Source organism: Phlebotomus papatasi, chromosome 3 (genome assembly GCF_024763615.1).
Source record: "Phlebotomus papatasi isolate M1 chromosome 3, Ppap_2.1, whole genome shotgun sequence".
Lineage (NCBI taxonomy): Eukaryota > Metazoa > Arthropoda > Insecta > Diptera > Psychodidae > Phlebotomus > Phlebotomus papatasi.
In genome coordinates, this window is record NC_077224.1 from 66,171,574 (window position 1) to 66,188,513 (window position 16,940).

At 33.0% G+C, this 16,940-nt stretch overlaps 1 protein-coding gene across 2 annotated transcripts; it reads right to left on the reverse strand.

The window, feature by feature from the left end:
* Window positions 1-3,497: 3,497 nt before the first annotated feature.
* On the reverse strand, window positions 3,498-14,156 carry LOC129807638 (P protein-like). Of its 2 annotated transcripts, XM_055857047.1 has the most exons (6): window positions 13,843-14,156; window positions 12,903-13,006; window positions 6,548-6,731; window positions 4,053-5,967; window positions 3,785-3,972; window positions 3,498-3,713 (listed from the first exon to the last, which is right to left on the reverse strand). In XM_055857047.1, the coding sequence occupies exons 1-6, from the start codon at window positions 13,905-13,907 to the stop codon at window positions 3,629-3,631; spliced, it is 2,541 nt and encodes an 846-aa protein (XP_055713022.1). In that variant the 5' UTR covers window positions 13,908-14,156; the 3' UTR covers window positions 3,498-3,628. The 2 variants fall into 2 exon arrangements, with proteins under 2 accessions (XP_055713022.1, XP_055713021.1); XM_055857046.1 differs by lacking the exon at window positions 13,843-14,156 and having other exon boundaries at window positions 12,903-13,619.
* Between the last annotated feature and the right edge of the window lie 2,784 nt (window positions 14,157-16,940).

Below are 16,940 nucleotides of genomic sequence, written 5' to 3' on the forward strand. Positions count from 1 at the left end.
TGTAGAGAAATTAGAAATTATATCACACAGTTTAGAGAAAATATTAAAAAAACCGTCCCAATTGATAGTTCCTGAGAGTGATGATTTATATTATTGTAAATAAGACAAATGATCCTCAAGAAATCAAGAAACATAGTTTAGTCGAGTGAGTAGATTTGAAAATGCCCAACGAAAAAACGACCTTGTACAAGAATAATTTTTAAAATGAATAAGAATACCCTTATAGCCACTGAAAAAGGTCCATATCCGGACCGAAAGCTCTGGGGAAGATTAAGAAAGGCCTGCAAAACTTCCCCTACTACCGTCAGTGGATTAAAACTTTTGACATTATCGTCAGAAATTACACAATTTTATAAAATATCACCAAGTTATTTATAAGGGCAAGTTAAGGTATTTAAGGTCTCGGGGTCTTCGAGGAAGCCTTTCCATAAATTAACCTATCTGCGCAACCTTTACAATCCTTTGCAACTGAAACTATTTTTTTTTACAATATTTTAGAATGTATATAAGCCCACATTTCGTCTAAAAAATGCTCTAAAATTCTCATACTTCTCTGAGTCTAAAATGTTTTCTCAGGAACAAAAAACAAGATCTAAGATCTAAAACTAAATTTTTTAGCGATTTCGACAAATTCGAGTTTGTTGGAAATCTTTTAAAGTCCCCAGAATCCCTGAGGACAATGGGCAAAACGGTCCAACCTTTCGTCCCGAATAAGACCTATACCATCGAACAGTTATTGGCAAAGGTAACAACTTTTGTTCCGGGACCAACCCCAAAATGATGTAGGACAAGCACTAGAGCATAAAACATATGTATAAGAATTTTTTGCAAAATTTGTAAAAAAGGACTCAAGGAAAAAATAATGGAACAAACCATATCTCTATCTCTTTATTTTCCCTGAAATTTTCCAAATCTTCCCTATAAATCTTTTACCATCCTTAAAATTCATAAACAAAGAATTGTATATAGAGAAATGCCTCTTATGCAGTAATATTCTTCTTGAAAAAAAAAAAAGAATTAAAACCTCTGAAGATCTCAGGGTCCTAAAAGATACTGTTATTTAAATACTTTGATTAATAAGTTCAGAGAAAAAAATGTTTTAATTAATTTATACTCAGAATCTATTGTACAAATTCTTTAGTTAACGGTAACTTTACAACCCTATTTAGCAACTTTAGCAATCCTAGCCCCTTTTTTTAAGGAGAACATTTTTCTAAAGACGACAAAAGGATGCAATCGATGTAGTACTTTTAACGGAATTAAAGAATATTTGTGGATGTTTGAGGAAAATCTGGATAAAAGAAAAATGGAGGGGTAGGGATACAGTTTCTTTTAGGAAAATGTTCTTTTAGTTCAGTTCTCTTTTAGGAAATGTTCTTTGGCGACAAGAATTTACGATATGCCGTTATCTAAAAAACCAAGTTTCATAAAAATAGTTCATATATCGACTTCCAGCCGAATTTCGTTAAGATCGGTAAAGCTGTTTTCGAGTAATAAAATCTCAAAGTTGTGAATTTTCAGAAGGATATCGTGTATTTCCCAATGATTGACAGTCCTTTTTGGCTTGGGTCTCGGTCGTCTCGGTAGTTTTTAAGTCATACACCAATACCTACAAAATGGGCCTAGTCTTATCTCTGGCGAAGGGTTGGACTAGTTCCCATACATTTCTGCCATTGATTGTCCTTTAAGATAGTTCCAATCCGTTATGAATTGGTAATGAACAGAATATTATTTTTTGCTTAAAATTCAACTTAAGAAGTAATTTACAAATTTATCCAAGTTGACTGTGATAATAACTTAAAAAAGGTTTACGAAAAGCGTAACGGCGTTATCACACTTCCACATTAAAATTTTAATGTGATTTACATTAATTGTCGCTTGTGAGCGTCCAAATATGTTATTTGTGTCTTTGAGTCACTTAATATTTGGGGTTTTTTCTATTTATTGATAAAGAAGTGGACTTGGCCTGCAAAAATAAGTTTAAATTTACCTAAATATCAATTTATATCAAATTTTGCGGACCAAGTCTACCTTTTTATCAATAAATAGATCAATTTTTGAATATAAAATGATTCAAATACACAAATTACACATTTGGGCTCTCACCAGCGACAATTAATGTGAATCATATTAAAATTTTAATGTGCAAGTGTGATAACACAGTAAGATTTTAAGGTTAAAATTTTATATATTCTTTTTTTATAGCTTCAAATTAACTAGTTAAAACGGACTCACACATAAGGCGTATCCATGTGGCTCAACTGTTGTGATTACTAAATATATGATATTTAAAAAAAAAAGTGACTTATACGGGCTTCAGACCTGAGACTTAACCATATGTCTTAACTGCTTTAATTTTTCAACAATCAAGATTTTTTGGAAGAATTAACCTTAGGATTGGATTATTAAGGTCCAAAATGATCTATTAAATTCTGAAAAAGCAATAAAATTAGGTACTATTTAGGATTTTAAAACATAAGGGAAGTGGGCTAAACCTGTAGTCGAAAGACCGCTTTAGGATTGTTATAGAGAGTAATTGGATTGGCAGACATCGAAAAGTTTCTACCATTTTCTTGTTGTTTAGGAATGCATGACCTTTGAGTACTGAACTATATTTATAGTTTGAAGAATGATTTAGAGTTTTTGAAGGACGATTTAGAGAATTCTAGAACTGTAACACTTTGTCACCCCCTCTTGGAAATTGTTATTTTAGATTTTAATCTAAAGTATATTTTTTAAAAGAAGGGATTTTTTAAAGGACTAATTTGAAACTTAATATGAATTGTCGATACAAAAACTTTTAAAAATTCTTCTTAACCCTTTAAGAACGATTGAGTCAGCGATGATTCAAAAACAAAGTTTTTCCTGCGGACTTCTAAAGTTATGTTTTGCTCTTAAGTCAGAAAAAGAGAAAAAAAAAATTTTCCTGAGGCTCAATTTTTAACCCTCTCATCCTTAAAGGGTTAAAGCATTTCTGTTTTTTTAAAAAGATTTTTAAGATTATATTTAGACTGTGATGCAAAACCATTTTTGTTAAAGATATAAGTTTTACACATTCCAATAGTTAAATTGGTAGTCAAATATTTTATTAGAAAATCCTTTGAAATATTCTAATTTTGAAATCCTTTCTTTGGAAATATTGTACCATTTATTCTCAAATTTCACGGTTTTTTGAATATAATTTTTTATGATCCTGAGGATGATTTATCACCAATTTATCCTTCATTTTTCACAGTTCAATTCTTAGTGTTATTTCCCATCGTCACATTAGAAACTATTTTTGAGTTTTCCGTGCAAATTGACAATAATAAAGAAGTGCCAATATTTCTACACGCTCTTTTTTATGGGTCAATAAAAATAGACACAATTTGCATTGTGTATATACAATCGGTAAAATTATGAATCACCTGTTACGAAGTCTAATCCATCATATTTCTCGGTCAAGGGAATTTTTTTCCATGGAAAAATGCTGGAGAGTTTGAACTTGAACGTAAACATTGTGGAATAAACACACAATTTTATTGGATGTACCATCTCTAAATACAAGTCAAGATATTTTCTAAAGAGGCACACAAATTTCTAAAACTAAAAACTAAAGTTCATCAGAAAAACCTTGATGGTGGTGGATCTAGTGCCAGGTAAAAAGTACATGGGACACCATTAAGTAACAAGTTGTGACGATCACACTGCCTAACATCAGCGGGAATCCAAATCTGAATAGAAAAAAATATAGATTAGTTAATGTTCAAATAAAAAGATTTAAGTTTATGGGAAAGGATCTCACTTGAAGTAGTCAATGAAGGATATTTTGTAGCCATGATGCTCAGCTATTCCGGCAGCACAGACATTTCCAGAAGCCCCTACAAGGGTTCCATTTGCACCGAGACAAGGTCCAAAAGCCAGGGCCCAAACTAAGGGTTGCAGAGGCAGTCCAAGAGCCGGATTCTCAGCTAAGGATACAACAACACGAATCTGAAAGGAAACAGGAGGAAGGGGAGAGAGTATTTGAATTTGAGCTATTACGAATAAAGGTTTTACGGCTTACGACCTACCATCATTGTTGTTACTGGAATGCTGTCGACAAAGGCCGACGTAATGGCTGAGACCCAGAGGATAATGATAATGGCTACTGCTAACCTAGACTCTTCTGAACAGGACATGATCACTGCTTCTGTCTGCTTGCCAATCCAATGAATGAAGCCCAGTCTCGTCACAGCTTCAATGATGCAAGACATGGCTCCGAAGAACAACAGCACAGCCCAATCAATTCGAGAAACAATGGATTCAAAAGCTTCAGGATCGTCCTTGGATGTGATAACTAAGAGCAGCATCATTCCTAGTAGAGCTGACCAGGCTAAAGTTAGTCGTTGAAGATTAGGAATGGACTGGACGAAGAAGAGAGCAATGGTGAAGAGTAATGCTATTCCGGTCTTAATAAGTAGTGCTTTGTTTTTGATAGGATAGGCTTTCTGGAGTTCTTCAAGGGTAGATTTATACAGTGCTGTTTCAACAACACCGGTCATGGATTTCTTCTTCAGCTGATGCTGCAGAATCTTCACTTTCTTCTGAAGAGTTTCTCGAACAAGATCGGCATCTTTGGAGTAGGATGATAGAGATGCAGCTGCTCTCTTCCATACTGCTATCTCTCGTCTTAGATCTTGAATCTGCGTAGGGATCTTCAACCTCAAATCCGAAACATTTCTGTACTTGAATCTCAATTGAATCATTGTCTGGATGCCCACGATTATGACACCAACTGCCATGTGGAGGGTGAAAGATAGGAAGGTAACACCGTGCTTGGCAATATAGTGATTGGATGTGATTAGGATGTTGGGAGGATCACCAATAGGAGTCAAAGTACCTCCGATGTTGGCATGAACGATAATGGCCATGAGAATCGGAACAGGATTAAGCTCAACCACTTCACATAGTTTGATACTGATTGGAGCCAGAAGTAGGAGTGTTGTGACGTTGTCCAGGAATGATGACACGAGAACCGTTATTGCACAGAGTCCATGAATCAAAGGCCATATTCTACCGCCTGTTCCTTTGAACGTGTACACCGCTATGAAGTCAAATACTCCGGTTTCAGTTAGAACAGCCACGAAGATCATCATTGAGAAGAGGAGCATCATCGTCTCGATATCCAGCCACTGAATGATCTCTACAAAACGCGGACGATCATCTAGACCAGCTAGGATTGCTACTGCCAGAGTGGACATGATCACAGTGGCAAAGGTTCGATGAACAATCTCCCAGATGATCAAGACATACAACAAAACCATTATTAGAGCGGCGTAGATGACCCCTACTTCCACATTCATCGGTTCCACGTCGTAAGTGAGCTTTACAGCAAAGTCCTGGGATATTTTATTGGTCCACATCTTTAGCCTTACGCCCAGATCCGGATTATCGTAAGCAATGTGTTCGGAAACGATGCTGAACTGATGCTTCTTGGTAATAATAGGGGCCTTGTCCAATTCATCAGCGCTGACAATTGGGATATTCCAGACATCCCCAATGTTCTCCAACAACTGAGCCTCTCCTACACTGATAGTGTCATTAGAATCAGTGGCAAAGGTCACCAGTTGAAGGGCCACTGAGAGAAATTCAACAGTTTCATTGGTGTACTCTTTGGGAAGAAAGGCTCCATCCAAAGAGATCAATACATGATTCTCAGGCATTGGTCTAATCTCATATCCTTTGAAATCATTAAAAGGGACTGCAAGGGTCTTTGTGGTGAGTACCTTCTCTTTTTTCATCATCAAAATCACAGCAAAGGTGAACCAGCAGATGATCAAGAAGCCTGATTTGAGATACTTCTGATACAAGGGATCTTCCTTGAGACCCATGTGATCATCATGATGGAGATAGTAATGGGCATTCAAGGGCAAATTGTGAGACGAATGGTGGGATTCAGGGGTATGATGAGACTCTGGAGTGTTATGGGAAGGATTTGGATGAGTGCTGAAAGCCCCATTTGAAAAGAAAAACAAATTATTAATTTTAATATTTGAAAATTAAAATAATTATTTTCGCGCCTTTACTTCAAAAATTCAAAAAAAACTATTCAAGAGCTCAATCGTCAATTAGTTCAATTAATAAAAAGCATTCATTAAAGTGATTACAATAATTATTGGCTGCTGAAAATTCTGTCAGAAGAACCAGTCAAAAAATAATTATAGCTGTCTCAAGTTTTAATTAAAGTGCTGGCCATTTTGGAGCACACTTGTTAATAATTCAGTTGATTTTTCGATTTTCCTTGATCTCAATTGGAGTTTATTGTCAACTTTTGGGTTATAAATGTCTTTTCTGTTTCTTTTGGCCATACATCCCAGACTGAGCTTTCACATTTTCTAAGTTTTTTTTTTGCTCTTCTCATTCCTTTTGGCGCTGAAAGATTTATTTACTTCCCCAAGTGCAAATAAATACTCTACTAACTAGTGTGTGCCAACAGATTGAGCGCTAATAAAATTGCTCTCAATCATCCAGGATGGGAAGCTCAATCAATAAGGCGAGAAAATAGCCGTATGCGGGAAAATCTCACCTGATTTCGTGATCATCGGGTTTGTGCGGTTCCTGGTTAGCTGAATTGGGTACCTTAATTGTGATAAATTCCGAATGGTCTGAAGATTCTTCAGCATCCTCATGTTCTTCCAGGGCGATTTCCTCATTTGCCGGACGATCGCCCTCCTCACTCGTCCCGCAGAACTGCTCATCATGGGATTCACCTGCGAATTAGCATATAAAATGCATTTTATTTTTTTTTCACCTGTGCTGCGTTACTAATCACGTGAACAGATCGCACATGCTATTGTTCTCACAGAAAGGAAAAACCTTCAAAATTGCTGCTCTAAGCTCTAATATAGTGCGTTTTAGTTAATTTTTTCTAATTGTTCACGAGTACAGAGTTGATGTAGATACTCAATTTCAATAAATTATTTGATGAGTATAATCTCTCAATTTAAATATTTATTAATTCAATATACATTTCAGATTATCGGATTTAGCCAGTTTATACACGGACTGCCCAAATATTCCGTACAGTTTTAAATAGATTTTACTGTACAGTAGAACCCCGCTATAAGCCATCGCTCTATAGTCCACAATTTATCGACCGTTGATTTCAAAAAACTGATTTTAAGTTAGGTTATGTTTTCTAGTACGCGCCATGAAATGTTGTTATAATTATTTTAATATTTTTGGCAAACTTTATTGTGTAGTTGTGATAATTGTGGGCATTGTGGTCTATAATGAAGAGAGCGAGGACAAGTACCACAATCGCAAAGAAAGTGGAAGCCGTCGAGTAATATCAATACTAAAGGTCGTTGATAATTTTAGAAAATGACATGGACTATAGTGCAACCCAAGTGTCAAATCTGGAACCAAATAACATGGCTTATAGCGAGGCTCTACTGTAGATTTATGGCTTAGTGAGATTCTCTCCGACTGAAGTGGTAACGGTAACTCTTAAAATCCCTGCTAAATTCAGGGAATTTATTAACATTTCTAAAGATTTGATTTTTCAGTAACCGAGAACCTTTGTACTAAAAAACCAATCCATTGTCCACTTATCCTTTACTCAAAGAAATTATTTTGTAAAATTGTTCGTAAATGTTTGTGAATTCCTACTGGGGATTCACAAAATGCTTGTAAATCGTATAAACCACTAAAAAGTTCATAAAATTCTGTAATTTTTCTCAAACATTTTTCGTAGCATGAAAATTTGACGAGCAATTTTTGCTGTTTTACTAACATTTCTTTGTAAGTACACTGAGAAAAATAGGGTGCGATTAACTTTTTTCCTCGTAACTTTAACACTTTTTAGGTGTAAAAATATATCAACATTTTTTAATGTTAATTTTACACCTTTTTAAGGGTAAAATTAACATGAAAAGGGGTTAATTTAACCCCCAATACACCTAAAAAGGGTAATATTTACACCGATTTCGGATCAATAATGCAGGGAAAAATTAACATTTCCGGAATGTTATTTTAACTTTTTCGGATTTCTCTCAGTGTACTTTTTGTTTATCTGACGAAACTTTACTAACAAATGATAAAATTTTACTAACATTTACGAATAAATGTTTGTAAAAGTAAAAAAAAACGCGCATCAAGTGATCGTTTAACAAACAATGTTCGTTAAAAAGGTATAGATACATTTACAAACTTTTTAATAGGTTATATGATTTACGAGCATTTCGTAAATCCCCTATAAAAAATTACTGACATTTAACAAAAAGATTGCAAAATATTTTTCTTCTGTGTAAGCTAATAATATTGAAAATCCAAAATTCACTACATTTTTATTTACCAAACAATTTTAATTTTGCGGTCGTTGAAATTCAACTTAATCCTTGAGATGATATTATTTAAAAGGAAAGTATTTTAGAATTTGACTTTAAGAAATGGTTAAACTTCACAAAATTTATCTAATTTCCCCTTTCCTAAAACGTTTTAATTTTTTCCGTGGGTTAAGGAATTTTCGATATTGTTAAAAAAAATTTACGATTTTGTACGAAATAATCGTAAAAGCAACTTTTAATTGAATTGAAATCTTCGCCTTGAAGAAGATGTAATGCTCATTCTTTTCAGTTCAAGTCCATTGAGTAAGAATTAAATTATTTTGAACACACAATAAAAGAGATAAAAAATTATAGTTGAGATTATTCAATGAAAGAGATAAAATACTTTAAGCCTAATTATTTTACCATTTTTTTTTAATTTGACACTTTATTACTTTTTGGATTATAAAAAATCTATTTAAACAGCCAGTGCTCAATTTTCACAGTTTTTAAAAGAATAAACAGGCTTGTGTATTTACTTTCTTTAGGAAAAATTTTAAATTAATATTTTTTATAAACCGGAATTAGTATTTTACTTTTAGAAAATTGATACCACTTAAAATATCTATTACATCGACAGCTCAGAATATAAAATGAATAACTCGCGAATGGCCAATTTCACAGAAGAGCGTTATCAAGTTGAGATTTTACATGCTCAGCAAAGGATATTTAAGATTTGAAACCCCTATAACTTTGGGAATAATTAACTTTCCGGTATATTATTTACAGGGAACGTAAAGCGTGTCAAGGACCACCCGAAAAGCAAAAACGAAATGGAATTTTGCAAAAAATCGACTTATTCGACTTATATTCTGACAAGTCAACATTTAAATGAAGAATATATTTGAAACCCATAAAATTGCATATATTCAAGCAATCAAAACCTTTTTTTATCGAAAATGTTCCAAATAATCCCACTAAATAAATTAATCTACACAAATTTAGTTAAGTATAACAACCAAAGATTTAATTAAAAGAAAATCGTCGGTTGCGTCTACCTCTGTCGTATCTGCATTTCTTTTGTGTCAGCATTTAACGCAAAAGGGGACGTCTGTATTGTAGCTTGCATCGAATGCAGATACAAAACAAATGCAGATACGACAGAGGTAGACGCAACCGACGAAATATAGCGCATTTATAGGGCATTAAAAATCATTACAAATTCTTTTTGATTGCGAGAATTTAGATTTAATTTATGGTTTTCACAATGAAACAATTATTCATATATTTTCAAAGTTCTACAATTAAATTTAAATCTATTGCTAACTTTATAAAAAAAACCTCTCACTTCGAGAATAATTAGAATTTTGATAAGGTGAGGATACATAGTGCTAAATTTATAACATTTTTAATTTTATAATTAAAACGGAACTGCTTTACTTTAATTTCGTTTGCTCGATTAAGGATACTAAAGAATTAAATTAAAAAATCCTACCTTTTAGTTTTATGGTATGTAAATTAAAAAAATAAATAAACCAATTCGATTAACTTATAGATTTTAGTGGAAATAGGATCATTGAAACTTTAAGGCTTTAGCCCTTACCGTACAAGAGAATAAAAAAAAATAATGAAAAATAAACATTCTCCTTTGTGAAACTTTTCCATTGTTTCTTTTAACACAACTATTTATTTTTAAAAAGTATTTGGAACCAATATGTTTCAATTCAAATACCTTTTAAGTGTGCGTAGTTCTGAATACAAAACAACTTTTGTTTCTTTTAAATTGAAAATTAAAACATTAATCTTTCACAGCTTTTCTTTTACATTTACAATTATCTGCAATTATTAAAAATGTAACTTTAATATGTTAAATTTCAAATTAGTAAGAAATAATAAGTGTGATATCAATTGTTGCATATGTATTTTGCAGATCGACTTAAAAAAAACCAAAAGTTAACATTTTTAGAGATTTTTTCATGGATATGAAGCATAAAAATTAATGTTTATCCGAAAAATTTGTCTTTAACTATCAAAAAATTAATAAATAAACATTTTTCAATTCATGTTAGTTCATATAAAAAATAGGTTTTAATGTTTATTTTTTTTAGAATCGGATTTTTAAAAATGAGAAATAGTAGTTTAAAAAACGAGTTTTTACAATAGTTTTATACGCATTCGCTTTCTAGAGTTGTTTTTTCAAAGTTTAGGAGATTTGCTTTGAAACTTTAAATAAGCATTTTTAAAGAATTACTACTAATCAATTAAACTTTTAAGGGTCAATGAGTCACTAACTGATCAATTTTTTTTTCTGAATATTTAGAAGACTTAGATATTAAAATAAATTTAAAATAATAATTTTTTTTTTGGGTTTTAGTCTTTGCTGATTAATTAAGTTTAGTTTAGAGGAATAAGCCACAGAAAAGATGGATTTTTCAAAAGTCAGAACCAGGTAACTCCTTAAGGAGTTATGTGGGTCAAAAAACTGAAAAAAGCAACATATTTTCTAAAATATTTTTTTTTCAACATAATAAAAGAAATTATTTAATTCAAGCTCTAATTCGTATTATAGTACAACATTCGAACTACATCTTCTGAAATTTCCATTAAAAATTTTTTTTTTTAATTCAAACATTAAGAACTAATGTTTGGAAATTTGTTTTTGCCGTTTTTGCAAAAAACATCACTTTTCAGTGGGCAACATTTTTCAGAGTTGATTCATATGAAGTCAAAAAACTAAATAAAAATAGTCCTTGATGGCTCCGAAACACCTTTTAGATCAGGAAAATTTCATGAAGTCGAAATTCGGATCCCTTTCTTTCTCACATGTTTTGCATATGTCTATATCATTCTCTCGCACTCTTCTTCTGCCCTTAAACATCACTCCAAATTCAATTTAGCTCAAACGAATTTGGTATGCGAAAGAATGAGATAGTCATATGCAAAACATGTGAGAAAGAAAGGGTTTCGAATTTCGACTTCATAAAATTTTTCCGATCTAAAAGGTGCACCGGAGCCATGAGCAATGGATTTCATATTTACTTGATCACAACTTATTCTACAAGACAACGTGGTGTAAAATACATCGAAAATTGTTTTTTTTTTTCTATAAAATCCTCCCAAAAGTCCAAATTTTATTCAAGAACTGGTTTGATTCGTCCGCTAAAAGGAGATATTTAGTTTTTTGATTTTAGATGGACCTAATCCTAGATAATCTTCTTCAAAAAAAAAAGTTTTTTTTTGGAAAAGGTCTCTGAACATCAGGTCCCAGGGACTGAACTTTTAAGATTTTTAAAAGAAAATGTCAGAAAATATAGTTAAAATTTTAAATGTACTTTTATATGCTTATGAGCTATAATTAAATAAATTTTTTATTATGTTAAAAAAAATGCTACTTTATTAGTTTTTTGACCAACGTAACCCCTTAATGAACTTTTGTACAAACTTATAAGAAATTTTACTTTAAAACATTTTAACTAATTATTACAGTTTACAGGCCCAAAATAGGTTTTTCAGTCAATATACAGTGGCGGCCACTAAAACAGAATCACTCCTTAAAACTTGAGTTCTTCAACTTTTGGTAATTTTTTCTTAGTATATTTAAAAAATTTTAATTTAGAAAACGTTAAAGTAATTGCCTTACGTCGAAAAAGTACAATACTTGCCGCAAAAGGTCTGTATTTTTACTCAGAATGCGTCAAAAGTGATGTTCTGCTCGGACAAAAAATGAATCACTTTTATTTACTACTTAGCCAAGACTTATCTGAGGACCCTTTCAACTTAATTTTTGTCCCATAGAATACCTTGCGATGAAATGCTAGATTAATTTTACCACATTGAACAATTCGAAAATCTTAAATTGTTGTTGTTTGCTTAATACGATTGATCCGTGGAACCAGTGACAGCCAAAATTTCGAGTCTTATGTTTACATAGACACTATATTGTGTTATGAGTTATTGATTTTCGTAATTTACTGTGGTCAGCTATGACTTTTACGATCATTCCATGCTTTCGTAGCTTCAAAAATCTAATACAGCCTCTAACAAGAAAATTCTAAATTTTTTCCAATTTCTCATACTTTCATTTTCATATATTCAAACTTGGAACATTAATTGTCAAGACACTAAATAATTACTGACATTACACTAAAATGTTCTTATTTTTGAAATATTCGAAGTGAATTTCAGTTTATGACTATAAATGAAAGTGATTCTATTTTTTTGTACGAGCAGAACATCACTTTTGACGCATTATGAGTAAAAATACAGACCTTTTGCGGGAAGTACTATACTTTTTCGAAGTAAGGCAATTACTTTAACATTTCTAAATTAAATTATTTTAAACACACTAGAAAAAAAATACCAAAAGTTAAAAAAAAACTTAAGTTTTAAGGAGTGATTTTATTTTATTGGTCGCCACTGTAAATTCGTTATAAAGACTTAAAGATTTATTTTTGAATTTACTGATTAATTCGCAAAATGCAAGCTGGCTTTTTCTCTAATAACCTAACGGATCTGGAAATTTGTATCTAGGAAAACTAATTGAATATCAGCATTCAACTCTTCAATGAAAATTTCTGTGCACGTTATCAAGATTAATTAAATATTCTCACTCACCATGAAGTCGATTGTGCTCAAGCTGAAAGGAGGCCAAGCTGGGATCCTGCCTGATTTTTGGCGGCAATCCCGCCCACACCTGAAGTGATCCTTCGGTGACGTCACTGGGAGAGATTAGAGAGAAGAATGACTTTCGCCTGGATTTCTTCTTGGTCGTCTGACCAGTTTGTGTTTCTGTGGGGGTCTTTTTGAGGCGCTTTAGGAGTCCCATGTCTTTTTTTTCCGGGAAGCTCTCGAGAGTGGAAGTTCAAGTGGAAACAACTAAAAATATCTCTGTGCGTTTTTTTCGTCTTTGAAATGGAGGGAAAAACACCCTGAACTTTTTCTTTCTAAGGTTTCCAGAGACAAGAAAATGTCTTAGCACGCATTTTGGTCACTTATAAATAGTCACTGGGTAGATGGTTTTCTATACTTTAACGATGGGTGAAGGTGGGAAGAAATTGGTACTTGCGCACTGGATATTTTGGTCTTTATTATCAGTGGTGGAAAAAACTGATAAAATTGCCGCCTTTCCCTTCGACACTTGACTCAATTTTCCACCCCGAAAAAAAAGAAAATCGAATTGAAAGTTTTATGAAAGTGCGTGGTGGTCTTTTCACTCGTTTCCACAAGATCTATTTATAGATTTTATATAAATTTTTTTGAGAATAAAAAATCGCGTTCTAAACACACAACTGATTCCCACCGTCGGATACCACTAACTGATATTTTCCCACTGAGAATCGCAACTTTCCATCCAGATGAATGTGGATTATCGGCAATTGCCGTGTTTTTCCGACGGAGAACGTGAAAATGGGAAATGTAAAATATTCCCAATTATCATAAAAATTGACATACTTTTTGCTCTTTTAGGTGCTTTTAATGGGATTTCATTCCAACAAATTATCTAGAAATATCCAACAACCAAATTCTCGAGGTCATCGGGCCACCTGTGAATTACCTGGGCTCTGGAAACTGGTATTTCTTTGAGCTTTTCCTCACAAAACTTCTCCTTTTGGGCTTCATTGTTCACACCAAAAAATCAGCAGAATCCTTCAACTTCGACAAAACAGGATCAATTTTTTTTTTGTTAAACAGAAAACAATTACACTGAGAGACAAATTAAATGGCAACCATTCTGATGAAGAGTTGGCGACAATCTAATTGACTCATTGAGGAGCTGTATTGCGGAGCAATTGGAGGAATTAATTGAAAGGGAGCAAGAAACAGTGGAAAGCGTGTGATTGCAAACGGATAAGAATTTGAAATGTGTGTGGCATGTAGTCTTCTGTTAGGCGCAAGATCCTCTTTTGTTGCAAAGGAAAATAATACGAATTTTCCAAAGTGTAATCCTCAACCACTTCAATTGATTGTCCACGGACTTTGGCTTTCGTTTTCCCACTTTCATTCGTATGAATATTCATAAATTAACGGTTGTTTTATCTTTATTTTGCAAAGTGTTTTATGAGGAAAAAGGAAATTCCAATATTGATAAAAATCCGTAAAGAAAAATCAATCGTTAGAAGTGGATTTTCCTATTTTATCTTTATTTCATTATCAAAATTTATTATTTTATTTTATTTTATTCACAAAAAAAAGATTTAGTTCTGCAAAAAAATATTATGTTTAGGGGATAGCCGGCATATCTGAGACACTTTTTTATGTCAGAAAATTATCTTGAAATTTTGTATAGCGCTTAGTATACTCAGTATAATAGGCTTTATTAAGAAAAAACTCGATCACTGTTTTTGTCACATTTATTTAAATAAATCAAAGAATAATGCAACACATCTTAAACTACCCGCGTTTCAAACATATAATAGGCTCATATAGGGATTAAAAATCCTCTTAACGTTTCTAAAAACATGCCCAATTTGACCTTGAAAAACCTCTTTTAGGACTGTTTCAATCTATAAAACACATTAAAAAATTAAACACATTAAACATATTACAATTAAAATTAAAGATGGGAGGAAAATGAAGGGCATGTTAATGGTCCTAGGGTCGACTTATGGGGGGGGGGGTCCCTAATATTCCAAGTCACTATCTCTAATCGTTTGGCTTCTAGGCGTGGTAACGGCCGGACAGACTGACGGGCGGGCGGATGGACAATTACATTGACATAATTTCTCATACATCGTCTGAAGTTCAAGAATTTATTGAGAAAAGTGGCCCCCAGGGGTTGGAAGGTAGTACTTTTGGGGGTAAAAAAAATCGATTGATTACAATATACACGCCTCTGCCTGTAAAGGAATAGCTGCATTGTTGCCTTATTGTAATTATAATTTTTGTAATTGTTATTTTTTTTTTAGATTCAAACAAGAAAAAATTAACGAGAAATTAAAGTAAAAGCCATTTGTAAAAAGGTTTGTAAGGGTTCAGTTATAACGAAGAATAAATGGTTTTTTCTATTCGTTCTGTTAGCTCCCACATTCTTACAAAAAAAAAGAGGAAATTACTGAAAAATACAAATTGATAGAGGAAGGTGGGGTTGTTCGCCCCTAAATTGCAAATTGGATTTTGAGGTTGTTTTATATAAGAGTGGTAAATAGGAATAAAACTGTGAGTTACACTTGAGATTAGAGTTAATAAAATTATGAATAATTTTATTGTCCTTTAAATTCATTGGTGTATTTTGAGAGAGATGATTTCACTCTCCCCAATGCTATCCTGACGAAGAATCTTCTAAGCCAACGGTACCAGTCACTGTTCAGCTGGTGTGGTAACTCTGAGGGGTGCTACAACGGCGGCTAACATCAAGTTACGATATCGCTATAATTCCGCTAGATAGGGTTATGAGTGCTCAATGAGGTATTCCGAAGGTACAATCGAATCGGCTCCTCACTTGGTCTCCAACAGTGAAATGCGGAGGATGCCAGATACATGGCTGCTTTGGAATGGGCAATGGGGCTCATTTCCGAGAGGCTAGCGATAAAAAATGCTTCAGTATGTTATGGAAGGACCAAGTGGCAGTTAGTGCCATACGCATTTTATATGGGAATTTGCCGTTTTACAAATGTAATTTTCTTGATTATTAATGTGTAGAAGTAAAGAACAGTTTCAAAGCGTTTTTGCAAATTATTGAGAAGAAAAATAATGAAAATTCAGTGAATTATTGAGACCGTAAAACACTCGACGAAAAAGCATTCTTCTATGATTCTGATGAAGATGAAAACATCGAATGGTTAGAAATTCTTAGAAACGATGACCAAAGAGATGAAATTTCTGGTTCAGATACCAGAAAAGAACTGACTGAGGCTCTGAATGTTAAAATACAAGTAAAAATGTCAAAACATTTTTTTTTAATCCGAACAATGGCAGCGGCTGCCACTTGGTCTTTCCGTGACACTTTTAGTTAGGGTTCCACGAAGTGTTAATCAAAGTTAACTATTATTATTAATCGTATCGAGATATTTATTACAAGGTAATCATTTTTACAATGCGTTATTTCCCGTGTTGGAAGAATCTGCGAAGTCCATTGTAGACCGCCCAGGAGCGCCTTCCCGTAGTATGGTGAATGCTTCTTCCATGCTCCCGGAGTTGTTGGGCGAGGCGGTGCATTTTTATTACGTTATATCACAGTGAAAATGTCTTTTTCTAAACATTCAGATCTTTCACCGGGCGGGACTCGAACTCACAACAGTGAATCGAGCCAGGGAATCGATCCGCCCAAGAGTCAACGGTCTTGCCTATTGCGCCACTGATTCCCCAAAGTTAACTTAAAATGATCATTGAAAACTTTTTGTAGATGTTTTTGTCCATAAAGTTCGAGATTATGGGAAGTAGTATTTCCTAAAAGTTCATTAAAAAAATTTTAAAAAAAATCTTTCATTGTTTTTTAAGTGCTTAAAATTGATAAATTTAATTGTTATTCAGAATGTTTTCAGCAAGATATTTTAAAAAATCTTTTAGTATTATGAAAGTTCAAGACTTTAAAATACTATTATAAATCTGTTATACTAAAAAGGACCAGTTCTAAGGCGATATAATGATCCAACAATGTACAGAATTAGCTTAGCACTACAAAAGACATTTCTTTCGTATAAAAATTTAAAGAAA

Bases quoted from the DNA above. Each gene is read 5' to 3' on its own strand.
- LOC129807638 (XM_055857046.1), bottom strand. From the start codon at position 13,113: ATGGGACTCCTAAAGCGCCTCAAAAAGACCCCCACAGAAACACAAACT. The intron at 6,732-12,902 runs GTGAGTGAGAAT...GCTAATTCGCAG, and splicing joins TGAGCACAATCGACTTCATG to GTGAATCCCATGATGAGCAG. The intron at 3,973-4,052 runs GTAGGTCGTAAG...GTTTCCTTTCAG, and splicing joins TTCCAGTAACAACAATGATG to ATTCGTGTTGTTGTATCCTT.